The sequence below is a fragment of the Hevea brasiliensis genome, chromosome 11, assembly GCF_030052815.1.
Source record: "Hevea brasiliensis isolate MT/VB/25A 57/8 chromosome 11, ASM3005281v1, whole genome shotgun sequence".
NCBI classification, from domain to species: Eukaryota; Viridiplantae; Streptophyta; class Magnoliopsida; order Malpighiales; family Euphorbiaceae; genus Hevea; species Hevea brasiliensis.
In genome coordinates, this window is record NC_079503.1 from 3,494,697 (window position 1) to 3,519,727 (window position 25,031).

The 25,031-nt window shown below is 35.2% G+C and overlaps 4 protein-coding genes across 13 annotated transcripts; all 4 read left to right on the forward strand.

The window, feature by feature from the left end:
• Positions 1-14: 14 nt before the first annotated feature.
• On the forward strand, positions 15-3,857 carry LOC110636365 (probable glycosyltransferase At3g07620). Of its 3 annotated transcripts, XM_021786032.2 has the most exons (6): positions 15-308; positions 488-1,373; positions 1,464-1,594; positions 2,073-2,421; positions 2,905-3,296; positions 3,382-3,545. In XM_021786032.2, exons 2-6 carry the CDS (start codon positions 567-569, stop codon positions 3,401-3,403), a joined length of 1,701 nt encoding a protein of 566 aa, XP_021641724.2. In that variant the 5' UTR covers positions 15-308; positions 488-566; the 3' UTR covers positions 3,404-3,545. The 3 variants fall into 3 exon arrangements, with proteins under 3 accessions (XP_021641724.2, XP_021641723.2, XP_021641722.2); XM_021786031.2 differs by having other exon boundaries at positions 19-240; positions 2,905-3,857; XM_021786030.2 differs by having other exon boundaries at positions 20-308; positions 2,905-3,857.
• Positions 3,659-10,519, forward strand: LOC110636364 (probable glycosyltransferase At3g07620). Of its 4 annotated transcripts, none has more exons than XM_058129678.1 (5): positions 3,659-3,799; positions 5,308-6,329; positions 6,404-6,534; positions 8,324-8,672; positions 9,598-10,519. In XM_058129678.1, the coding sequence occupies exons 2-5, from the start codon at positions 5,388-5,390 to the stop codon at positions 10,264-10,266; spliced, it is 2,091 nt and encodes a 696-aa protein (XP_057985661.1). In that variant the 5' UTR covers positions 3,659-3,799; positions 5,308-5,387; the 3' UTR covers positions 10,267-10,519. The 4 variants fall into 4 exon arrangements, with proteins under 4 accessions (XP_057985661.1, XP_021641721.2, XP_021641720.2 ...); XM_021786028.2 differs by lacking the exon at positions 3,659-3,799 and adding an exon at positions 4,718-4,884; XM_021786027.2 differs by lacking the exon at positions 3,659-3,799 and adding an exon at positions 4,720-4,878.
• Positions 10,520-11,340: 821 nt separating this feature from the next.
• On the forward strand, positions 11,341-18,821 carry LOC110636385 (uncharacterized). 5 transcript variants are annotated; one of them, XM_021786072.2, is made up of 12 exons: positions 11,500-11,680; positions 12,540-12,601; positions 12,715-12,783; positions 13,188-13,320; positions 13,522-13,560; positions 13,672-13,786; positions 14,193-14,297; positions 15,177-15,305; positions 17,003-17,052; positions 17,159-17,256; positions 17,423-17,707; positions 18,053-18,821. In XM_021786072.2, exons 2-12 carry the CDS (start codon positions 12,554-12,556, stop codon positions 18,545-18,547), a joined length of 1,566 nt encoding a protein of 521 aa, XP_021641764.2. In that variant the 5' UTR covers positions 11,500-11,680; positions 12,540-12,553; the 3' UTR covers positions 18,548-18,821. The 5 variants fall into 5 exon arrangements, with proteins under 5 accessions (XP_021641759.2, XP_021641761.2, XP_021641762.2 ...); XM_021786067.2 differs by lacking the exon at positions 11,500-11,680 and adding an exon at positions 11,341-11,493 and having other exon boundaries at positions 13,522-13,786; XM_021786066.2 differs by having other exon boundaries at positions 13,522-13,786.
• A 3,838-nt stretch (positions 18,822-22,659) lies between these two features.
• LOC110636350 (ethylene-responsive transcription factor TINY) lies at positions 22,660-23,860 on the forward strand. The gene has a single exon (XM_021786007.2). The coding sequence runs from the start codon at positions 22,935-22,937 to the stop codon at positions 23,742-23,744; it is 810 nt and encodes a 269-aa protein (XP_021641699.2). The 5' UTR covers positions 22,660-22,934; the 3' UTR covers positions 23,745-23,860.
• Positions 23,861-25,031: the final 1,171 nt, after the last annotated feature.

Below are 25,031 nucleotides of genomic sequence, written 5' to 3' on the forward strand. Positions count from 1 at the left end.
TTTTGGAGGGGGAAAGTTGAGACGACGTCGTTGATGGAGTGTAGCCGTTATAGACTTGCGGTGGTTTGAGTGTAATTAAGTGAAACGAGAAGGGCAAAATAAAGAAAATGTCCTCTTTTTAAGCAAGACAACAGCAAGAGTAGTAAACTGGTTGATAGAATGAAACATCCGAAGCCAGTAACCGACAGCGATTGAAAGCTTGGATATGCTTCTTAGGGCGATTGTGGAAAGCCGCTAGAGGTACTTATCGAAGCTTGGAAACTTTACAGTTCTTCAAGAACTCATTTTCTGGGAGCTACAAGTAAAGGGTACTGTAATGCATAGATCATTGATGAGTTCATATATGCATTTTCGTGTCCTCTATTCTTTTCTTTCTTGTGTTTTTAGAATTTCGATTTGAATAGTTCAGCACCAAACTGAATTTGTGAAATTTTATTCTTTTGCTTTTGATTTGGGCATGCTCTGAGTTTATGATATCACATTTCAGGGTCGGACTGGTGATAAATATGTGATCCTTCTGCTAGCTTATTTTTGCCTTGAATGATTGATGAGCACAATTTTATGAGATGGGTATCGCTGCCCAATTCAGGAGGTTATGTCTCGTTGAAAATCGGAGGTTGCTTATGGTCATTAGTGTGGCGATTATTATTGCTGCTCTTTTACAGTGTTTTGCACTTCCTTACTGGAAAAGATGGTCCCTGTCAACGGCTGATGAGGGTTCATTAGTTGTGCTAATCAGCAATGCCACCTTTTCAAATAATTTAAGACCAAGGCCAGTTAATGTGTCTAATAGTATGGTAAATGATACTTATCCCTCTGATTTGGATGAAGAAGTTGGAGATGGGAATGAAACAAAAGAAACAAGTACAGACAATTTGTCACCAGCTAAGAGTGAACATGGTGAACTCACATTGAACATTGGTGCAATGCTTGGCAAGAGTTTGATAATGGGATATGATGCAAGTACAGGTGACGATTCTATTCAAGCAACAGCTTTAGAAATTGGACATGGTAATGTGCTGCAGGCTGAAAAAGTAGATGACAAGGAAGCAGCCGCTGGTTTAACATTTGGAGGAGTTCAAATTAGAGCTGGCATTGTGCCTGTTGTACTACCAGGAATTTCTGCAAAGAATGGGGGAAAAATGGATACAGAATCGAGCACTTCTAATGCATTCTTCCCTGCCAATGAAACTTCAGCGGATAATGTAAGAGGGATTGCAGAAATACAGCCCCAAATTTCTGTGTCGATCACTCAGAAAAAGAATTCTCCACAGGATAGTATTTCCACATTGAACAGGGGGGACACACAACCAATGTCAATATCCCAGATGAATTCACTATTGCTTCACAATCTTGTTTCATCACATTATGTGGTAAGAATTTGACCTTTTCTTATGATTATGAACAGTCAGGAACATGCTATATTTGATGGACCTTTCACTTATTCCTTCCATTGGTGATAGAGGACAAAATGGTATTCTGTACGTGACCGTGAGCTTCTATCTGCAAAATTGAAGATAGAGAATGCTCCTATTCTAAGGAGTCCTCCTGGACTTTATGCTTCTGCTTTTCGAAATGTTTCCATTTTTAAAAGGTAAGCCTCTTTGAGTGTTCATTCTTCTACACACTTTTTCATATTTAATTTTCTGTTCTGGTCTTTGGTCACCTGATAGCTGTCATAAATATGTGTGATGATTATTAGTGAGTTGTTTGTAGTGCAAAAGCTTTTGGCTGCTCCAACCCAACAGAAGGACACTACGTTGGAACAAAGGAATACTTTGCTATTTTGTTTCATAAATTAGACTCGTATACTAACAGTTACTAGTTTCATTCCATTTTTATAATAATTTCAATTATTTGATAACTTACGAGGAAAAAAGCATTCTGTTAATGAAGAATTCAATATTATTCTGAGCTCTTGGATCTTAGTCTTTGATTTGCAAGCTTGTATCTGCACCCAACTCCCTCTGAATAAGCCCACTATCTGTATCCTCTCAAAAGCTTTGGCTTCATTCTCTTGAGAATTGCCTCTTATTGATTACTGAGCTAAAGCTTTTGTATGTCTTTTGCAGGAGTTATGAGTTGATGGAACGCATGCTCAGAATTTATATCTATAAGGAAGGTGAAAAGCCCGTATTTCATCAGTCTAAGATGATAGGAATATATGCATCAGAAGGATGGTTTATCAAACTATTAGAGGGAAACAAAAAGTTCATAGTGAGGGACCCTAGAAAAGCTCACTTGTTCTACTTGCCATTTAGTTCGCTAATGTTAAGGACCACTCTCTTTGGACAAAATTTACAGAGTCAGAGGGACCTGGAAGGATATTTGAAGAACTATGTGGATTTAGTTGCACGGAAGTATAGTTTCTGGAACAGAACTGGAGGAGCAGATCATTTTCTTGTTGGCTGTCATGACTGGGTATGCTTTCCAATTCTGTGCATTTATTTAAATCTAATTGATAGTTTAATGATTGCTAAATCCAAATCCTGCTTGATCATTTCATTCTTAAAGTGATTATGATAATATGATTAGAAGTAGTTGATAGCTTGTTTCACCGTAGAGATTCACTGTAGATGGCCCATTACTTGACCATGAATGCTAAACTTTAGAGAAATTAATGTGCAGACCATAAGTTATAAGCCACCTTCCATGATATGCTTATGATGCTTATTCTGATAGCTAGTTAATTTTATCCTTCTTGAGAAGTTTGATAATAGTTCTCGGGACAGATTTTAATGCCCCAGTTAGTGGAGGCCCCTGAAGTATGATGATGGCTTTTAGGAAAATAGGATGACTATGAATTGTGATTGGTTTTCCTGTCATCCTCTAGCTATGCCCAGTTCTGAATGTTGCCTTTAGTTTTTCTCTGTAGTAGCTCATTGATGTCCTTTGGAATTTCAGGCCTCTCGGATCACAAGGCAATATATGAGGAATTGCATTAGAGTTCTTTGCAATGCCAATGTTGCTAAGGGTTTCGAAATAGGGAAGGATACTACTCTGCCAGTCACGTACATACGTTCTGCTGAGAATCCTCTGAAAGATCTTGGAGGAAGGCCTCCTTCAGAAAGACATATTCTGGCCTTCTTTGCAGGAGGCATGCACGGTTATCTGCGACCAGTCCTGCTGCAATTCTGGCAGAATAAAGAATCTGACATGAAAATCTTTGGTCCAATGCACCGTGATATTGAAGGGAAAAGTTTATACAGAGAGTATATGAAGGGCAGCAAGTACTGCATATGTGCCAGGGGTTACGAAGTTCACACTCCTCGTGTTGTTGAGGCCATTTTCTATGAGTGTGTGCCAGTCATCATATCAGATAATTATGTGCCTCCATTTTTTGAGGTATTGAACTGGGAAGCATTTTCTGTGTTTGTGCAGGAGAAAGATATGCCAAATCTGAGGAACATTCTACTCTCAATCCCAGAAGAGAGGTACCTCGCAATGCAGTTAAGAGTTAAGATGGTACAACAACATTTCCTTTGGCACAAAAACCCTGTGAAATATGATCTGTTCCATATGATCCTTCACTCTGTTTGGTACAACAGAATATTTCAGATTTCAAGCATGAAGATGTAAAAACTTTCTGAATTATGGCCCTGGAAAAGCCAAAGAGTTGCAGAAAACACAGGGACGGGGAACTCAACCATTGCATGTGATGACATTGGCCATAAACCTGACAGAGATTGTTTAAGCACAAAGAACTTAGGACCATCTCGGTTGGTTTTGCCACAAGTGAACAATAACAGATACTAAAAGATTCATTCTTTAATTTCTTGTGATAACCAAACCAATTCAGGTATGTTTTGGACAGATGAGCATCTGTTCCTCTCCATTTATATAATTTGTGCAATATCATAAAAGATTGAATCTTTAACTACACCACAGTACTTGCAATTGATCTGAACTATCCCCCACTCTACTAAATTAGACCTAGATGATTTTTACTGCAGTGGTAGAGTTGAAAAACAAGACCAGTAGCAAAAATTGAAATTTCAATGATAAGGATCTATTATGTCATTTTCCAGCTTAGCAACTTGGGGATAATTTCCAGTAATTTAAAATTAGTCATTATTGTCCCACGCCAGGATGGCTTCCACAAGCATCTAGGTGTATCCATCCAATTACAATCATGATGAGTTCAATTTAAAATTATAGTATAACCAACCTACAGTTATTGTTTATCTACTTTCTATTGGCTGGACGTATACTCAATACTAAGATATAGGGTTTAATTGGTGCGACATTGAAATTATTGTTAGAAAAATACATTTTTAAATATGGTTGTTAAAATGTAATATTTAAGTGCAAAAATGGTCAATGGTCATACCTATCCTCAAACAGCAACAAAGTTAAAAGAGCGAAACGGTGCCGTGTTGGCTGTTTTTCACGGTCTGGCGTGGTCCAGATGGATAATGTGTACTGGATAAGGCCGGGCCGACTGCGTCAGTATCCAGTGTCTACGCTACACCCCGTGCAGCCACGCTCTCCTCTTCTCTCTCAGCTTCCATTTCTCTGAAGCTGACAGAAATAAAGAACACCACCCCCAACTGCAAATGCGAAGCAACACAATATTTTCAAGAAGAGTAAAAATAATTTTCAAAAAAAAAAAAAACCAGTAAACGATAATGGCGATCTGCAAACGTTGCTGATGAAAGATTCCCTCTAATTTTTTTTTTCCTTTCTAAAAGACTGTTCCTATTTTTTTAATGGGATTAAGTAAAAAAATAATTCGGTTTGGTCTCTGCTGCTACACTGCTGAGCAATTAAAATAAATAAATGCTGTTTTTGAAAGTTAACAAAGCTTGTTAGACACTTTTTGTAAACTAAAGCTGACAACTTTGGCCTTTTCGTTGTCGTCTTCGTCAAGTTACTGAGGTTAGGGTATATTTCTTTTCTTAGCTCTTTTTACTTACTAGTATTGTCATACAGTGCGTGATCATTTTTGTGCGTGTTTGGCTGCCGAGAATGTTTTGCTCAACTCAGTTGAGCTTATTTTACTTCTTTTCAGTTTCTCTGGAAACATAAGGGAATTGCCTTTACTTCTTTATTTTATTTTGGTTGTTATTTTCTGGGCAATCTTTTCTGCTTGCGTTTGTTTGTTCCATTCAATTCAAAATCTATTATTGTGATTTTTCTTTCTTTAACTTTCCTAAACTTTGTTTCTTTTCTGTGTTCTTCTTTGCAGTTGAATTTTGAGCCTGCAAGTACACTTTTTTCTTTGTTATGCTAGTACTCATGTTTTAATATAAATTCATCTCCCTTATGATTTGCAATTGCTCCTTTATCCTTTTGCTTTTCTGATAGTAAATCGAAGAAGGAAATTGAAGTTCTTTTCAATAAGGGAGTGATCTCTGTATTAGTTGGTAGTCAGTGCCTTTTGTGGTATGGAATTCAGGTTTCATTTTCAAAAATTATGCCAAATTGAAACCCGGAGATGGCTTCTTGTGGTGGGGGCAGTGGCTATAACTCATATACTGTTTCAATCTCTATTGCTTCCGTATGGAAATGCTCTCAGGTCTTTATTGCCCAATAGCAATGATTTAACATATGATAAAAGCAGCTTTCCAATCATACTATCTTCTACAAAGTCTCTGATGGTTCGTAATCCTCTCGCCATTGATGCTTCAAGTTTGAGTAAAGGCTCCATCCTTAATGGTGTGGTGATGAAAGATGCTGCCACTGCCGGTAGAAGTGGAGATGGTAGTCATGACAGTGGATTACAGAGAAACAGAGGAGACTCAGACAGTGATTTTACATCTGAGGACGAAGACCAGGATAATCCTATTGATCTTGCAGTAGATAATGATGGAGATAGTGTTGATTTTGTAGAAGAGGGTATGGACAATCCTATCGAGCTTGTTGTGGATAGAAATGTAAATGATTTCCCATCTGGAAATGTCATGGATAGCAATGGGACTTCTTCAGTGGAAAGCATCAAAAGTAAAGAAAGTAATTCTTTAATGGAATTTAGTGGCAAGCGTGACCTTCCCATTGATCAAAATGGAAAGTCAAAACATGAAATTTCAATAGACAATAATCTGCCACAGAAAGATTTGGGGCGCATAAAAATTGCTGTTAAATCATCTCCACTGGAATCAGAGATAGTAACTTCATCAACAAACATCAGTTACCCGAGATCAAATGGAAGTTCCTCTGTTGGTTCTGCTATCCAGAAAAATGGCTTTGCAACTTCAAAAAATGATTCTGCAAAGATGGTTAACCCTGCAGGGAAAAAGATGAAGTATGAGATGCCTCCAAAATCAATAACATTGATAGATGAGATGAACCAAATATTAGCCCGAAATGGTCGGTCTACGCATTCAATGGTATGAACTCTTGAATAATCTTTCCATTAATGCTTTAAGACAGGGAATCTGAACCATTTTTTATCTGCTTGTAGAGACCAAGATGGTCCTCCCATCGTGATCAGGAGATTTTGGCTGCAAGGTCACAGATTGCGAATGCTTCTGTTCCAGTGAATGATCGAGATCTTTATGCTCCTCTCTTTCGAAATGTTTCCCAGTTTAAAAGGTGGGCCTCGTTTATGACATGAAATTTTGAATCAGTATAAATTTTTTGCTTTGCTTTGAACAGCTTTGCACTCGGTTTTAATTCCTGCTCCATCTAACATTTGGTTTGGTTTAGCGGCATGATATAGAAAGCGAATTAGAACATGAAAAAGTAAAGGACTAGTTTTATGGAGTACCAACTAACCTGTAACCTGTAAGCTGCCATAACAATTTTATGGAGTTCATTTGATGAGAGACATGCACGATGTGACATCATTAATTTTTTGATCTGGTCAATGGCCATTACTGTATGTTTCTCCTAGTAGAATGCTCCCAAATTGTTTTAACATGTGGGAAATTTTCTCTCTTCTTTCTCATAGCTTTTGAATGGCAGACAGTTGAATGTATCCCATAGTCTATGTTACCTATACTAGAAGGTTAACCAATTTTCCAAAAGGTCACAGATTTTTTTCCACTTACTTGGAGTGTTCAAGTGTCTTACCAATGTCCTATCCTTATCTCATACAACTAGTTTAAGGTAGATTAAAGAGCTCAAGTAACAATCCCTTCGGTCCACATCCATTTGATTACATTCTGCAAGTTGTTGTAAAAATAAAAAAATTAAAAAAAAAAATTAGGCAGGAAGTGATTTTGTCTGAAATTTTCTTTGTCAATTTTAATTACTGACTTGCTGGGCTAGCTGTATTGAAAATTGATGACTTCTATTTAGACTTTGCAGTTTATATGAGGTATGGAATAGGCTGCTGAGGTTTCCAGAGAGTTACGAACTTCTAATGTTGGGGTTGGGGTTTCGATTTGGATTGAATTTATTGCAACCCAGCCAGCAAGTTAACCTGGTTTAATAATGCTAAAAATATTAAGTTGAGGTAGTACATGATTAGAATTGAAGATCTGGGTAACTTGGTTTTGCCTTTAAGTTGTATCTGATTGTGTATGGTGTGTTGTTTTTGGGAATTAACCGATCACTGATAGTCATTTCTAGTCGTGATCAGACATAAGGTCATCATGGTGACTATTGCAATCTATTGTGGGTTTGCTCTTAGACATTGACCTATTTCTAAGTTCATCATGAAAATGTAGAATATTGCCTAATTTTGTTGAACCTTATGTCTATTTCTCTCAATGTTCCTGTGTAAATTTGATTTGTGTCTTCTGAGCATCAACACCTTGTTTACTGAGTACCTGATTTAGTTGAACTTAGACCTATTTCTTTGACTGCTTTCATTTGTGTCTTAATGAAGGATATAAATGAGTTGAGCTACTTGGACTCAGCCCACAAAAATATTCAAATTCAACCAAGTTTTAATTAAGCTTGAACTAAATTAGCTCAAGTAGCAAGCTGCAAGCTGTGTCAATTTCAAGTATTACAATACTCTACTTAAGCGGCTGGCAAGCCTAATCAACTAATGAAATATATAAACTTCTATATAATTTTAAATGTATTTCTATTATATAATATCTTAATAATAAATGTATGTGACATTATGTAATATTAAAATAATACTTCATGAATTGGTCTTGGAGCTCAAACTCAAGTTTATTTGAACTTTAATTTGAGATTAATATAAAACTTTACTTGATTCATGAGTCAAGTTCAAGTATTTCATTGAGCCAAGTTCATGTATGATAAAAGATTTTTCTGAAGTCAAGTTTCAAGCTTCAAGTCCAAGTAGCACACTGTATTGATTTCAGTCAGCTTGATTATACAGCTAGTCTTAGTGTTTTGATAATGATATTGAACTGCTTTCTGACAGCATATAAGTTTAAACCTGACTTTGTTTCATTCTCAGGAGTTATGAACTCATGGAGCATACACTCAAAGTCTATATCTATAAGGATGGAAAGAAACCCATCTTTCATCTACCAATATTGAAGGGATTGTATGCCTCGGAGGGATGGTTTATGAAACTGATGCAGGGAAACAAGCATTTTATTGTGAAAGACCCTCGAAAGGCTCACCTGTTTTATATTCCATTCAGCTCAAGAATGCTTGAGTACTCCCTTTATGTGCGTAACTCCCATAATAGGACAAATCTACGCCAATATTTGAAGGAATATACAGAGAAAATTGCAGCTAAATATCCTTACTGGAACAGAACTGATGGAGCAGATCATTTTCTTGTAGCTTGCCATGATTGGGTATTCTCTCCATTTATTCCTTTTAATGCTTTCTGTCTTCTTCACTTTCGTAGCTAATGAAGCATATTCCTCTTAATGCTTTCTGTCTCCTTCACTTTTAATCCATTTATTCCTTTTAATGCTCAGGAAGCATATTCTGGTGCTAGAAAAGTGTTGGGATTAATCATGTGGATGTAAACCCTAACCTTGACAGTCCCCAAGGGAACATCTCAATGATAAAAGCTTGAGATATCAATATAGGCTTTGTGAGTTTTGTACGGCCATTGAGAAAGTAAAAGAAAAAGGAGAGTGAACTAGGATCTTTTAGGTTTGTTAAGCAGAGTTGCTTTGATACTATAAACAACTTTTATAAGAGGTGGTTTGAGATGAAAAGACTGCATTGAGTATTCTATTCTTGTGCAAATTTATATTACAGTGAGGAAGGCAATTATAGAAGTAATTACATTGAAAGAATATGTCTAATCTCTAACAATAAGTACAGAAAAACTGTTTAAATGGTCAACTAGGCTTTCTATGATTGATTTGGTTTTCCTTTATTTTAGGCTCTAATTTTGGCTTGTCTGATTCCTTGAAGGGTGAGAGAGATATTCTATCTAATACTCAACTAACTCGCATCATAATATGCACGTCACTGTCATGTGATGATATTGAGGTTGCCTCGGTCATTGCAGTGAAAATATGGGCAAGATGTACTGATATATTAAACTTCATCCATTCAAAATGACTAAATAAATCAATGGTTTTGCCCTGCAGTGATCTGAATAAATCAAAGCACAGTGCGTGTTGCTTCTTGTGTTGTGTGTGTGTGTGTGTGTGTGTGTGTGTGTGTATCCACTCACCAACGTGCATTCATGAGTCATGCCTTCAATTGTTCTTTTACTTTTTGCTAGTTATATATGTCACATGATGCATGAAACTCTTGTAGGCTCCATATGAAACAAGGCCCCATATGGAGCATTGCATCAAAGCCCTCTGCAATGCTGATGTCACTTCAGGCTTCAAAATAGGGAGGGATGTGTCCCTTCCTGAAACATATGTCCGGTCACTCAGAAATCCTCTCAGAGATCTTGGAGGAAAACCACCTTCTCAGAGGCACACTCTTGCCTTTTATGCTGGTAATATGCATGGCTATCTGCGACCGATCTTGTTGAAGTACTGGAAAGACAAAAACCCTTCGATGAAGATTTTTGGTCCTATGCCTCCTGGTGTTGCAAGCAAAATGAATTACATCCAACACATGAAGAACAGCAAGTATTGCATTTGCCCTAAGGGTTACGAGGTCAATAGCCCCAGAGTAGTTGAAGCCATCTTTTATGAATGTGTACCTGTAATTATATCAGATAATTTTGTGCCACCATTTTTTGAAGTCTTCAATTGGGGGGCATTCTCTGTAATCCTTGCAGAGAAAGATATTCCCAACCTGAAAGAAATATTACTTTCAATACCGGAAAAGAAGTATCTTGAGATGCAACTTGGGGTCAAGAAGGTTCAGCGACATTTTCTTTGGCATGCCAACCCAGTGAAGTACGATCTCTTTTACATGACCCTTCATTCTATTTGGTATAATAGAGTTTATCAGATAAAACCAAGATGAGAACATCAATGAACAAGCAATCAGGAAAAGTGAATGCAAAGGTGGAAATTGAAATGACATCACATGAAATGGGGGGTGAAGCTGTTTGTGAAGAAACCATCCCATGTCGTTTCCTGTCAAGCTATAGAGGCTTACTGGATAAATCAGATAAATAATATGTAAAAGCGCTTGTATCATATCATCTCGGTGACTGACAGTTACTCTGTATATAACTGTTCCTTTCTTATAAAAGAAATTTGAAATTTAGGGCTCATTTGGCAATATTCAAGTCTCTGATGTTTCTCCAAAGTACAAACAGCTTTAGGAGCAATCTGCTGTATCTATTTTCTTACCTTGGGGGAAAAGAATCTGCTGCATCTATTTTGCCACTGGGTTTTGTTGAGAAACTTTTCCAGCTAGTTTGTACATGTATCAGTTCTTGAATGGTTTAATGTGTTTATTCCAGCATTGAACTTTCCATGCATACATGGCTTACTTATCAAAATTTTAAATCCTTTTCCAGGTGATCTTCTGATGCATTACTCATTAATCTAGCAATAGTTAATGTAATACAAATATATTTACGTACTAGAATTCCTCAATCTGTCAGGTTGATTCGTTTTTCTGGTCTACAATATAATGACTTGAAAACAGTCCAAGGTTCTTGCAGAGTTGCGGTTGCTGAATTTCCTCGGCAAAATATTGAAATCACTTTTCCAACTAGCTAATCAGAAACCCAAACACCCAATTAAATTTTTTGTGCAAGTGCTTGAAACTTGTGGAATGCCCCACTAAAACAAGTTTTTTTTTTTTTAAGATCACTAAAATAAGTTGTTAGAAGTGTACCAGATCAAGAAAACAGAACTTGATGAAATTGGGAAATTTCACGTTTCTTTTTCCAATTAAATTGGAATCTTCTTCCTTTTGTCCATACCAACTAATGAATTTGTCCCAATACGCCACAAGTCTCTTTTCTTTCCTGAAAAGGAAAAGATAAAGTGTTTTATCCACCCAACAGTTATCATATCATCACATGCGCTGGCGGGTCCTACACTGCACCCTTTGCTTCCACCTTTTAACTTCCACCCAAATTCATACTGTAAATTCAAGAAAGAAAAATAAAATAGAGAGAAACTTGAATGTATAAAAAAAAAATGGCAGTGGGCCATAGCTGATGGGCAGTGAAGGCAAACGGGATAGCTATCATCTATTACTCCCATTGCTCTTCCGTGACTCGGCTCTAATTCGGTTGCTACTATTTCCAACATATTTATTGCCTTTCTTTCATTTATTTTTTTTTTATTTGTTTCTTTTTGTTTTGAATTGCATGTGCTTTTATTCTTCTCTTCCTTTTTCGAAATGGATGCATTTGGATTATAAATTAAATTTCAGTGGGCTTTGATTCTGAAGACTCATCTGTTTCTGAGTTGTGCAGGTTTCGGTCTTTCCTCTATTGTTGGACCTTCCATCTTCTGTTTTCTTATTTCTAAGTCTCTAGATCTCTGCCTTTTCATTTTTACTTCCACCTATAGCTGCTTCTTTGAATTTCTGATTCAATCTGTCGGGTTTCTCTGGTTTGGCTTGTTTTGCTTCTTCATTTTTGGAATAACTAGTTTTAACCGCTTTCCTTTCTCTGGGATTTCGTTATCTTGTTCTAAGTTTGATTTAAGTATTTGGCTGAACTGTTTTATTTTCACTTAATTAATTCGATTCTTGTGCACATGGATTGTGGAAAACGGTTTTGGTTGTGCTTAAGTTTAGTAATGTGCAATTTTGAATATAATACTACTTGTCAAAATTGTCTTTAACTGAAGGTTTGATGAAATTTGAACGCTTTTAATGTCACAGTCCTCTGAGATCCGGCCAGAATTAGAGTTTGGAGTTTTGAATCTAAAGTGTCTTTCAGTAGTCCTGTTCGTTGGGCTTGCCCTCATTTTATTTGTACCTTAGATAATGTCAAGAGTATCTGTATCCATCAAGATTTAAAAATTGGTCTCCGTGAAAATTGATCATATCTAGTCTAGCTTATCAAAAAACTGCATGTATCATGTAAGCGGTATAAAATTTTTATTTGTTGAAGGTGATATTGATATTAATCATCCACCCAAGATTTTCATCTTTTGCATCAAGTTTTGTTTTTTTCTTTTCCTTATTTTTGTATGCACCTGAGTAATGAGCTTCTTTCTTATTGCTACTATCATTTAAATTTTGCCGGGATATCCCTCTAGTAGTGAGCCTACAAATGGACGAAACTGTTCTCATTCTCTAAAATCAACTTCAACTTGCAATCTCAGGATAGGAACATCATATGGGAGATCTATGTATTAGTGGAGATGTAACAAATATTCCTTCAACAGTAAGTGCCAAATTCCATATCAGGAATGACCTTTTTTCCCTATTTCTTTTTGTTATTCATGATGCTAAATCTAATGTTGACTAACTTTGTGTTCTTTTTTTTCATTATTGAAGTCACATCAGGTTAGGCATGAATCAAGTAAATATTACATTATAGAAAGGCACACTCATCACAGAAAGCAGGTGTTTAGACTAATTCTAAGCTATATTTATTTAAATATATGGTATCTACAAGTTTGTGCACATGTTTATATGTGCATCTGCAAATACACATGCATGGAGACGTGCATTTATTATGTTGTTGTGATGTGTCAGTTGAAACTTCCTTATTTTAACTGAACCTCATTCTGTGAAATTAATAATCATTGATCTCTGTTTAGTCAAATGTAGCACTATTTGAAGATATGAAACACTTCTTAGTGATGTAATCTTTTTGTTGTTGACCCATGAAAGGCTTTATTGCGTACTGATAATTGATAGAACAATTTGTATGTTGTTAACTTCCATCATTGACACCTAGGCTGTTGTCAACTAAGTTCAATATGAGAGCTAATTTTTTCAGGTCTAATTTTAGGTCCTCTTATCAGGTCAATTGTGATGCTGTGAGTAACACAAGTCTTCTTGTTAATTCTTTTGAATTCTGCTCATCAGTGGGTGGCATTATCACCAGTCTAGTGACATTGACCACTTACTTACGTCATCGATTGATTCGTTTTATTGGTAAGTTCTTAACTTTCATTACATGCATTTACATTTGCAACTAGCATGTGATTCTCTGCAATTCCCTCTTAATTCATGATTAACTCGGCTTCAATGCCAAACTACTTAGTTATTTCCTACATTTAGTTCCACTTAGGGTTCTCTTTTACTTCATACTTTAGGAAAATTATGGCTGCATTTGACACAATGTTGTTTATGCAGAGGATCTTGTGCTCCAAGATGATGAAGGATGCTCAGAGAGTTTGGCAATCTGTTCCTCTGGACCATATTTAAGATCTTCTAGCCACAGCATTTGTAAATTTGATGGGGAAGGTTGCTCATCATCTCCTAAATTTTATATTGCTGATACAGGCCCTGGAATCCGTGGAAGAACCTTGGACATGAGGGAGGAATTACTTGTAAATACAAGTTATGAAATTACAAAAACCAGTTATAGTCATCAATGTGTCTCCTTTATTATTCAAGGGTATTATTCTTTTTCACTGATTTTCTCCATGATACTAATTCCATAACAAAAGCATACCAATTCAATCCTGTTTATTGCAGTCTGAAATTCCTATTATAAGCCCATAAATTTAGCGTTAATTGAATTAAGTTTTTTTTTTTCTTTTAGCCCTTCTTGAATCACATCCTGCTCTTTTCACTATATTCTCAGTAATTTCAGAGCAGTTTATTGATTTGAACTATTTGTTTTTAACATACGTGATTTTGGATTCTCTGATAAACAAGTGTTGAAGATTTGGTAGTATAAATGTAAAATCATTGCTGCTCTGTTATATCCAGATTCCTCCAATGTTTTTCCCTGCCATTCATTTATATTGCAATATATATTCTTTCGTTTACCTTAACATTTTTTCTTCATGTGGGTGTAGGTTGATGCTTCCATTGTTTGGTTTTCGACTTGCATGGAGATTGGCATTGGCCTCCTTGAGATGCTCATTCTATTATGTCCGATGCGCACAAGTTCAAGTTCGTAGGTAAAAGAAGTTTGTTATCCTCATTAACATTGCCAAAAAAATTTTCTGAGGGGAAATTCAATATCTTATAACCTTGTCCAAAAGAAAGAGACCACATGATCAAATAATTTTATAGAGCTAAAAAAGAATTCATAACTTTAAAATACAAATAAAAGGCAAGAAACCAATTAGAATATATTTTTAAAAAAGAAATTATTGAAATCCAGAATCAACAAGCAGAAAAGTAACGTTCTTCCACGTAAAAAAAAATAAAAAACAAGGACCCAGTAACTACCCTTGGGGAAAGGGCATGAAGGTTATTTATTATTTGGGATGTTGAACTGCTACGGTAGTAATCCAACCTTGGAAATCTCAAATTTGAAGATCCAAACTCTATTTATTTAGTTGATTTTCAAAGCCCATGAAGAATCTTTTCAAGTTGGTCTTCTCTAATATTATAACTTTAGCTTTATGTGTGTGATGCTTGATTTAGAGGAGCAAATTTAGAAGTGTTCTGACTGAATTCAGGTAAATTTGTTTTTCACCTTTCATAAGTGAACTACAAATCTGAAGCCTTTCTTTAGCGAACTACAAAATTCAATGCCCTCTCTTATTTTTTGTTTATAATATGTGTGGTTAGTTAGGAAAAGCCCCCAAAACTTTTTAAGAAAATGGCCACCCTTATTATTTTTTTTTTTTTTAGTTGAATGGAGTCAATGAACTCTTTGGCCTCAGTCTTAGTTTACCTTGTAAATTGGCAGGTTCATAAGTTTGTTGTAGAAGAGTCTGCGAAGTTTTTATTTTTTTCAAATTGTTGAAATTTGGTTGTTTCCAGCTCTATTACAAGTTTTATATATTAGATTTATCATATGATATTAATACTCATTTTGGCATTTTCAGCATTACATCTCGAGTGTGTAAAACTTTGCGTGGTTCATCTGATGATATTGGATGGTTGCAACATACACCTGGAATGGCTCCTGTAGAGGATGGTACCGCTAGATTCCTAGAGCTGCTTGGAAAAATAAGGTAATGATAAATATAGTTTCTTTTCTTTTATTAAATTTGAGAAATTTTTTTATCATGTCAGACAATTCTTTTGATTGCTTTCTTGGAGATTGAACTGTGCAAACACAATGTTGAAGGGCATTTGCTAATATAATACAGAATTATATGGGTTTCACAATAATTTCATGAACTCCATTTCAGAAAACTTGAAATAATTGCTAATGCATCTTGTAATTCTGACTGAAAATTTGTGGTTTTATGCAATAAATACACATTTTCACATCTCTGTTGTCCATTTTTAGTAATATGTGATGATGTTGAATTTTACATGATTATAGCCTATGGTTTGTAATTGAAGTAATCAAATTATATGCAGAGACCAATGAGCAGTAGGCATTGTCTTGTTTCATATGTAAGTATTAATATACCAAGGGGTTATTGAAATTAAATTCCTCCCTCATCTATTTATTTTGGGTTGTGTTCAAAAAGGCCAAAACTGTGCTGATGAGTTGCTGACCAGGTAGAAATTAAAAGCGTAATCTGGGGATTTATTTAGTGTAGTCAAGATGTTCTTTAGATTCATCTTGCAATGTTACCAGCTGCACTCATGTTAGGGCTGTCAGAAGCATGCAGAGCTGTTCTAGACTAGTCATGATTGCTCATTTTTGTTTGTCATTAAGCAATCTAATTGGATGTGGCATGTATTACAAACTTGAATTAAACAGGCGAAGGCAAACTAGGTTGAGGCAACAGTGCATAATGAGTGAGATAGGCTTACTCAGGCTAGGACTAAGCATTGCTAAAAGGTTAGAACTAATTAATTAGGTAGCTAGCTCTTCACCCTTATAAGCCCTTTGAATTCCTTGTAATCTTTCGATGTGAGACTCTTAGCCCTTCCCCTCAAGTGGCAACCTTGAAATCCTCCCCTTTAAACCATGAATTCTGATGCAGCAACAACACTAGAAACCTTGACACTTGAATTAAACCAGGCCAGACCTGCTCTGATATCATATTACAAATTTGAATTAAACAAGAGGGGGCAAATGAGTGGGCCGAGGAAAGAGTCTGTGACGAGTGAGATGGGCTTACTCAAGCTAAGACCAACCATTGCTAAAAGGTTAGAACTAACCAATTAGGTAACTAGCCCTTTACCCTTATAAGCCAGTTGAATTTCTTGTAATTTTTCGATGTGGAACTCTTGATAGCATGTAGTGTTGTTACAACTTTTTGTGGCTAAAGGTAGACATTTCCAACCAAGTTGTCTTAATAATCTGTATTATTTGGTGATGATTTTACATCTAACAGAGTCAACCACCTACTCTGCTCAAATACTTTACCACATAAAATATGGCAAATTGCATGTTTGATTATAGGTAGGAAGTTTTATAGAACTTCTCAATAGCAAACTCCCTTTCTTCTGCCTTCTCATTTTGTGAATCATTGGATAATGCATAAAGACTACAAATTTATTTTCATAATGGCACCTTTTGTTTTCCTTGATTATGCCTCTCCAAGAGTGTTTGTGTGTTTCACTGCAAAGAACCTTTTAATTATGCAGTGGTGTTCACTTGAATGGCAACTACTTCTCTTTGCATGCTTAATGGAAATTTGGATAGTTTGTTCTTTCTTGATAGTTGATATATGCATGGATCTTATCATAGTTGTATAAAGGTTACTACCGCAAAAACATCTTATCGTAGTTGTGTCTTAATGTTCAGGAATGGAGAGCACACACTTCCCAACTCAGTTGTTTATCTGTTAATACCAGGTATAGAAAGATTCCTATTCTGATTTCAAGTCTGGATTTGTTCCTGTTTAGTTGGCACTTAGCATGAACAAAGGCTCACTGAAATGTTAATATTTACCTTTGTCAGGCCTTTTTAGTAATCATGGTCCTTTGTATTTTGTGGGCACTAAGAGATTCTTTTCTAAGATGGGTCTAGCTTGTCACATTGCAAAAATTCACAGTGAGGTAATTGATGATTACTCAGTGGATTATCTAAAAGATTGAATGAATAAAATAGATAATGCGAAGAGTTTGTTCCTTTTTTCTCTATATTTATATTTATCTTTATCTTTTCATGCACCTTCACAAATATGCTATTGCTTCTGGTTGTTTCGTGTTTTTCTATATGAAGGCATCAGTGGAGCACAATGCATGCGAACTGAAGCAGTACATGGAGGAACTTTACTGGGGCTCAGGAAAGCGTGTGATGCTGCTTGGGCACAGCAAGGGTGGGGTTGATGCTGCAGCAGCATTGTCATTGTACTGGTCTGACTTAAAAGACAAAGTTGCTGGACTGGTACTGGTGCAAAGCCCATTCGCTGGATCCCCCATAGCTTCTGACATTCTTCGTGAAGGCCAGATTGCTGACAAAGAAACCCGGAAGATCATGGAACTTTTGATATGCAAGCTCATTAAGGTAACCCTTTCCTGATGCCTAGAAAGTCCATGTATTTGTGTGCGCATGTGAAAATTTAAAGAGGGACAATTTAGTTATCAGGTGTATGTTTTCTAAGCTTTACATGTGACGCTCTTCTTATGTCCCTACAAGACTTCAGTATTAGGCTTTTTTTCCAATATTTTAGCTTATTTTCAACCTTTCTTTCATTTCTTTCATATATTCTAATTGCGGGCAGGTGGGTTGGCTAGTGGGGATTTTCCTCTTTCTGTTGGCTGTTATTTTTTTCATATCTGCTTCCTGATTTCGGTAAAATAGTTAGTTCACCTTTTTGTTTCTATTTGATCATGAATGATCAATTTCTAGGGTGACATTCGAGCATTGGAAGATCTCACTTATGATAAAAGGAGGGAATTTATCATGGAGCACAAGCTCCCTGAGCAAATCCCTCTTATCTCGTTCCACTCCGAGGCAAGCATTGCTCTGGGTGTCCTTGCTACAATGACACAAATAGCACAAACAGAACTTCCTTGGCTTCCCGTTCCAAGACTTGGGGTTGAGGAGCCGGATGTTCTTCAAGCAGGATGTCAGGTGCCAGTTGCGATCCCCATATCTGCTGCCATGGCTGCGTGCGCATTGCACTTGCAGCTTAGGTATGGAGAGAAGAGTGATGGATTAGTAACTTGCCGAGATGCTGAAGTTCCAGGTTCAGTTGTAGTAAGACCAGACAGGAAGCTCGACCATGCATGGATGGTTTACTCTTCAGGTAAGAAGGATCCCGATGCGCCTGATTGCAGTGAAATGTGTGAGGCTCTTTTGACTATGCTTGTGGAGCTTGGCAAGATTAAGGAAGTATGCTAATTGCATGGTTATTTGAGTTATGAAAAACTTAAACGAACAATGTTGGACTCTCTGCAACGATCTTTCTTCCAAATGAAGCTAATTTTATGAAGTTTTTAAGCCTCGACTCAATAGTGTTTTCTGTATTGGAAACCTCAGAAGCAATTTCAATATTTTGGGTCTAACTTTAATTGAGAAATATTGTAAAATTAATAGAATTAAAAGAAGAAATGAATGTTCAAGAATACTGTGTTGAAACATTTTTCATTCTTGAAGAGTCATCTGATTCTTGCTACTCGGTTGGTGTTTGTTCTGTAAATTTGAGAATCAGTGACAAAGTTCTTACTTTTTCATTTGAATTGGAGATGAAACGATATTGAAAATAATTTAAAAAATAAAAATATAATAAAATAGCTCTTCCCTTTTCATTAATTGTCAATATACAATAAACGTTAATTTAATATATGATTTATATTTGATAATTTATAAATTAATATATAAAAATAATAAAAAAAAGGTTAAATTAAGATTAAATCATTTAAAGTATAATTCAAATATTAATTATTTTTAAAAATTGATTACTTTTTTTATAGAAATAAAAAATTAAATATATGTTCAATTTCATTTTTCTAATTATTTTTATTAATGGCAATATTTTATAAGAAAATTAACAAAAATTCGAGAAAAAAATTATATGAAATTTGATTAGGCCATATTAAATATGAAAAATATTGCATTTAGTCCTTTCATTCTATAAAGAGTTATATGTATATACAGATATATGTATATCCCTTTAAGAATTATTTTTGCCCCATTTTTTAAAAAATTTTAGCTTCATCACTGGTTAGAGTTAAATAAAATATGATACTGTAGAGACTTATCATTAAGTTCAAGTCCTCTCTCTCTCTCTCTCTCTCTCTCTCTCTCTCTCTCTATATATATATATATATATATTTTAGAAAATATTTCTATATTTTTTAACATTTGAGTACTAAAAAAGTAGGTTAATAAAAAATATTTTTTAGTCGAAAAAAATTAAAAATTTTTTAGGCAAAATAACTTTTCTTTTAAAAAAGAAAATTATTTTTATTTTTAAATTTTAATAATTTTATTAAAATATAATAATACTTACGTATATATGGTGTAAGCATATATTATTAGTTTAATATTATAATCAAATAACAAAAAATATTTTTTAGAATCATTAAAAATATTTTTCATATATAAAATATTTTTTTTTGCAAAATAAACAGTTTTAATGTGTTTAAATTTCAATAGTAATATAATATATGCATTAAAAATGCTGATCAAAACTATGCATTTATTTAAAATTTTAAACCCACCTCGATCCCAAATCCCAATTAAAAATGTAGATGCCTAATTTCATAGCCATTTAGTTTTAAATGGACTGCTCAAAAGGATCAATTTACATAGCTGGCTGATGATGTATTTATACATGTACTACTCCATAGCCAGCCTACCTCCATTATTCTCATAAAAATTGCAGCAAATTAAGATATATTCTGCCATGGCTAACCTCCTCTACTACCATAAAATACAACCAGTAATTTAATTTTCCCCATCTCTTCTGACATTTCTGTACTCCATTCAGATAGCCAGGAGCCCAGAAGGACTATTCTGAAAAGAAAATGATAAAACTTTTATGAAACCACAGAGGTACATGCAAGATGGAGGTTCAAATGATACACAAATAGAGGTATGTATCGTTCATTGAAGGCAAAGTACATTGTACTGTAGAACATCAAGTAGCTTCTTAATTTTGGCTAATGGTCCCTCCCATGCAAATTTGTTGAAGGGGGAAATGGGTCAATGGGTGAGAAGCTATAACTCCCATGAATTATGGGGGCCTATTCTCATTCTTGCTTTCAAGGCCCATCAATTGTCCTCCATGAATGTACACATTAAATTTTGGTAGGCCCAAAGTGACCCCAGCCCATTAACTAATGCCTTTAAATTCCTACCTTGAAAGTGCCCAACTACCCAAATGTCACAATCATGTGCATAAGTATGACTAGGTTAGCACTTGGCAATTGTGGATTAAGCAAGGCAGATGTTGCAATTAAACCCAACTGGCTTGCCGTTTCTTGATAATTAAATGGAGTTTATCTTCTCTCAAATCTTGATGATGGCAAGAACCAAGGCAGTAGTGAAATAATCAAGGGGCCTAAAGATTGAAGAAACAAATCTTGAGAGGGCCTCAACACCCTTTGAGTATGGTATGGGTGGCCACGAGTGGCATGTGAATGAACCAGAATAATTAAACTCTCTTAAAAAAATATCTTTCATCAAACAAAAATGTAAGAGACATATATGTATCAGATGGCTCCACTCCTTTAATGGAGAGCCAAACAAAGCTTGGATCTTCTTGTGATCAATCATCAAGTACTGTTTCAAAGCTGTGCTTACTAGTTACTAGTTGAATATTAAAGTTACTTGAAATATTTTAAACAGATCTTTATTCCAAAATTAGATATATTTTTTAAAAAATTTTGTTATACCAAAGAAATGGTCAAATATATTTAGCAAGCCAAAGTAGAAATTTAGAAAGAACTACTTTAATTTATGACCTATTGCACCCATAGAAATTTTAATCAAGCACGCTGCAAATTCTAGAATATATTATATATATGTCAACTTCTTCAAGTGTTCTCATAAATTTACTCGTCTTTTTTATCATAAATTTTTTTAATATAATGTAAGGTTAGGATAAAATGTAGAAAAGGAAGGAACAAAGTAGAAGTCAAGAAATCCCAAAACCGACTACAAAAACCACAAGCTCCTCCTCCTGCTGCTGCAGCAACACCACTAACATTTGCTTTATACCCAAAATTAGAAATTCAAAATTACGAAGTTTATCAGACCAAGAAAAGTAAAACAAAATGCAGTCAATAACAGAAGCGACCAGGTTTAGTATTTCATTCTCACAACCTGCAGTATTGGAAAGTTTGGGTATTATACACCACAACTAAATTTTCATTCTCTTCGCCCGAAAATAAAAAAAAATTAAATCTTTAAATCGACTATGTGAATCTATTTTTCTTATTCAGTTTTAATAAATTAGGTTTAAAAGAGAAAATTGATCCAAATTTTATCTCTCACGTGGGATAGCAAAATATACACGTATATAAATCACATCAGTCACTGGGCACATTTGTGCTTAACAATATGCCTAGAATTAAAGTCGCGAGAGCTATTTGGCTGATCAAAAGTTGAAAACAGAAACTCATTTAAAGTGAACCGAAATTAAAATTAACTTGTATGTTTCATACAAATTCCATAGAATTTAATTTCTGAAGCAAATGTGATACAATGCAAAGGGCCCTTGATTGGACTCGGAAATTATCTTGTCTGTACTTAAATGTCGTTGCTCTAAAGTAGAAAAGGACAATACATACACATCAGTAATCAAAAGAATTTTTATTTTTTGATCTATGTGAAAAGAAAAAATTATATATATACATAGTAATTAAATAAAAACAATATGATTTGTAATGCTAAGATCACAGCTGTAATTACGTAAAAGGAGTGCTAATTAATTAGTTGACTCTCAAGTGTCCATGTAATAGAGAAGGACTGAGTTTACTTTCTTGGACTGGCTTAGATGGGCAGCAAACTTTTTTTATCATTTTTTTTTTCAACTTAGGCTATGTTTATTATATAGTAATATTTTGTATAAAAAATTATTTTTTAAATAGAACACAAAAAGGAAATTAGATGAATTAGGACCAACCCATAATAAAAAGAAACAAAAAGAAATCCTAAACATTTACAGATTAATATACAAGAAAGGTGTAGTTTCGTTTTGGCATAAAATCCTAAGGTTGGCAAACTATGGTATGTTTCAGTGGAAACAGGAATGACTATTAATAGTGACATCAACTACAGTGAAGCCTTAGCCCATTCTACCAAGTAGAAATGCCACTGCGCGTTACTGCCAGGCGGCTGTGCCAGCTGTGTACGTGGCGACCTCCACGGCTCTGATTCTAGTGCGACTTCTGTACCCTTCCTCTCTCTCTCCAATCGAAACGCGCACACGGTGTGTACAAGTACACGGTATACAGCTGTATATGCAAGGCCTCCAAGGTAAAAAATCTGATAATGAATGGATTAAAAACGGCAGGGAGGGTGAATGAATTCTTGGCGGCTTTACAACATTATTAGCTCCACGTTTTCATTTTTCCTTCTCATTTTTTACCCATCTTCTCCATTATACCTAAACCTTGTGTTTCTCTCTATTAATGACAATGCCCTCTATAAAGACCCTCCATTAACACCTACCTGTTCTCTATATATATCACACTAAGCATATTGCTTTCTGGGTTTTTATATTAAACCCAACACCCCAACTCCAACCCTTTACTTAAAGTGACTCTCGCGATCACCAAAAATGGCTGACCCCGTGCGAGCTACCTCCAACTCTGAGACTGCGTCCAGTTTTAACTCCTCTCCTCCTCCACCTCCCTGTTCTCCGTCCACGTCTGGATTATCCCCGAATCCGATGGAGAAACCCGACCTGGAAGACAACCCGAGAAAGCCCAAGAGGGCTAGGGACAATAGTAAGCATCCAGTGTACAGAGGGGTCCGAATGCGTACGTGGGGCAAGTGGGTATCGGAGATCCGGGAGCCCCGGAAGAAGAACCGGATCTGGCTCGGCACATTTTCCACCCCGGAAATGGCGGCCCGCGCCCACGACGTGGCCTCGTTAAGCATTAAAGGCAAGTCAGCAATCCTCAACTTCCCGGAACTCGCCGGTGCTCTTCCTCGACCCGCCTCCAACTCCCCTAGAGACGTCCAAGCCGCCGCAGCGAAAGCCGCTTCAATGGACTTCAACATTAACAATAGCAACAACGAACAACCCAACCACGACGACAACAGCACAAGAAACAATAATGCATCATCATCCTCAACGATGACGCAATCTTCATACTCTTCAATCGCAGAGGTGACGTCATCACCGTGTTACGTGGCAACACCAGACGAGCTAAGCGAGATAGTAGAGTTACCGAGTTTGGGATCCATTTTCGAAGAGTCGCCCGAGTTGAGGGACGAGTTCATGTTCGGCGACCCGTGGCTGTATAATCTACCGTGGTACGAAGATTATTGTGGGGGCACTGGGTGTTTTAGTGATCATCAGTTGCCAGTAATGCCAGAAAGTGTCATTACCAGTAGTTTTGATGTTTTTTTGTGGGAAAATTAGTGTGTTTAATTAAGTTTTCTTTTAATTTTTTGTGTGATTTTCAAATTTATATGTATATGTATAATTTATACAATTTTTCTCATTGAAGGGCTGAAAATACCTTTCTTACTCGTCAAGGTGTTGTGTTCTTGTAGTCTTTGTTCTTTTGCTTTCTTTCTTTCTTTTGGGTATTAAACAGCTTTCTCTGTACATGTAGCTGTTTTCATCTTTAATTGGTCAAATTAATCATGTTTTAAGTTAATTAAACACAGAAAATTAACTAATTACAAAACCAATTAAAGCCTCTTGATTCCTTGGTTTGACCCTTTTGCTTTTCTATAACTAATGAATTCATTCATTCTATTCTACACTGCTATGCAAAATTGCCTAATTTCAACAAGATGGATTTCAGTTCATTTCCAACTTCATTATCAGTTTGTCTCTAATTGTGTAGTTGGCTATCTATTAGTACGATTGTACCTATTTTTATTTTTATTTATGTACTTCTATTATTTGTTAGATGGGCTTATTGCATTGATAAATGCATTTCAACTGCCATATTTTCAAGCATGGCGATTGGCCATGGTGTCCTTACATTACATGTCTATTGATACATATTCCTTATTTGTTATATTGTATTTAATTTTAAAGATTTTAAGCATGCAAACTCAACAATTTCAAGTATACTTTAATCAGAAATCATGATTAAACATTAATAAAATTAAATAATTGTATGAGATTTTACATCATAAAAGGATTTTTATAGGGTGGTTATGATTTTCTCTTTTTTTTTTTTTAGTCAATTATGTTTGCTCGTATTTCATTAATCACTATTTCGGCCTTCTTTAAAAGTAGACTTGAGAAGTGTACTGTGACTATTTTTGGACATAGAAAAGGGGCCTAGCTAGTGGGGTGACAGAAATATATATTTAATGAACAATTGACAACCCTTTCTATTTTTTAAAATTTTTAATGATATTATATAAAAAAATAAAATATAGTACAATTTTTATACTCACATTTGATCATTATTGTGAATACACATTTTTATGAAAAATTCACTCGCTAATCATAATTTTTTTATTATACTTTTTTAATAAAAAAATATAATTCAATTTATAGAATATTTTTATTATATTTGTAATTAATGATATTAACATTAAAAATTTAATTTACAAAATAAAATAAATTTGTTGAAACATTATATAAGATTCATTGAGGCAGCTAATGTTATCATGGAGATCAAAGTGAATGGTACAAACCCACCAATGTCTTGCCAATTTTTTTTTTTTAATATTTTATTGAAGC

What these genes read in the sequence shown, in the direction of transcription:
- LOC110636365 (XM_021786031.2), top strand. Translation starts at nt 567, where the DNA reads ATGGGTATCGCTGCCCAATTCAGGAGGTTATGTCTCGTTGAAAATCGG. An exon ending in TTGTTTCATCACATTATGTG is followed by an intron (nt 1,374 to 1,463) that starts GTAAGAATTTGA and finishes CATTGGTGATAG; the next exon opens with AGGACAAAATGGTATTCTGT. An exon ending in AATGTTTCCATTTTTAAAAG is followed by an intron (nt 1,595 to 2,072) that starts GTAAGCCTCTTT and finishes TGTCTTTTGCAG; the next exon opens with GAGTTATGAGTTGATGGAAC.
- LOC110636364 (XM_058129678.1), top strand. Translation starts at nt 5,388, where the DNA reads ATGGAATTCAGGTTTCATTTTCAAAAATTATGCCAAATTGAAACCCGG. An exon ending in GTCGGTCTACGCATTCAATG is followed by an intron (nt 6,330 to 6,403) that starts GTATGAACTCTT and finishes ATCTGCTTGTAG; the next exon opens with AGACCAAGATGGTCCTCCCA. An exon ending in AATGTTTCCCAGTTTAAAAG is followed by an intron (nt 6,535 to 8,323) that starts GTGGGCCTCGTT and finishes TTTCATTCTCAG; the next exon opens with GAGTTATGAACTCATGGAGC.
- LOC110636385 (XM_021786067.2), top strand. Translation starts at nt 12,554, where the DNA reads ATGGGAGATCTATGTATTAGTGGAGATGTAACAAATATTCCTTCAACA. An exon ending in TCGATTGATTCGTTTTATTG is followed by an intron (nt 13,321 to 13,521) that starts GTAAGTTCTTAA and finishes TTGTTTATGCAG; the next exon opens with AGGATCTTGTGCTCCAAGAT. An exon ending in GTCTCCTTTATTATTCAAGG is followed by an intron (nt 13,787 to 14,192) that starts GTATTATTCTTT and finishes ATGTGGGTGTAG; the next exon opens with GTTGATGCTTCCATTGTTTG.
- LOC110636350 (XM_021786007.2), top strand. Translation starts at nt 22,935, where the DNA reads ATGGCTGACCCCGTGCGAGCTACCTCCAACTCTGAGACTGCGTCCAGT.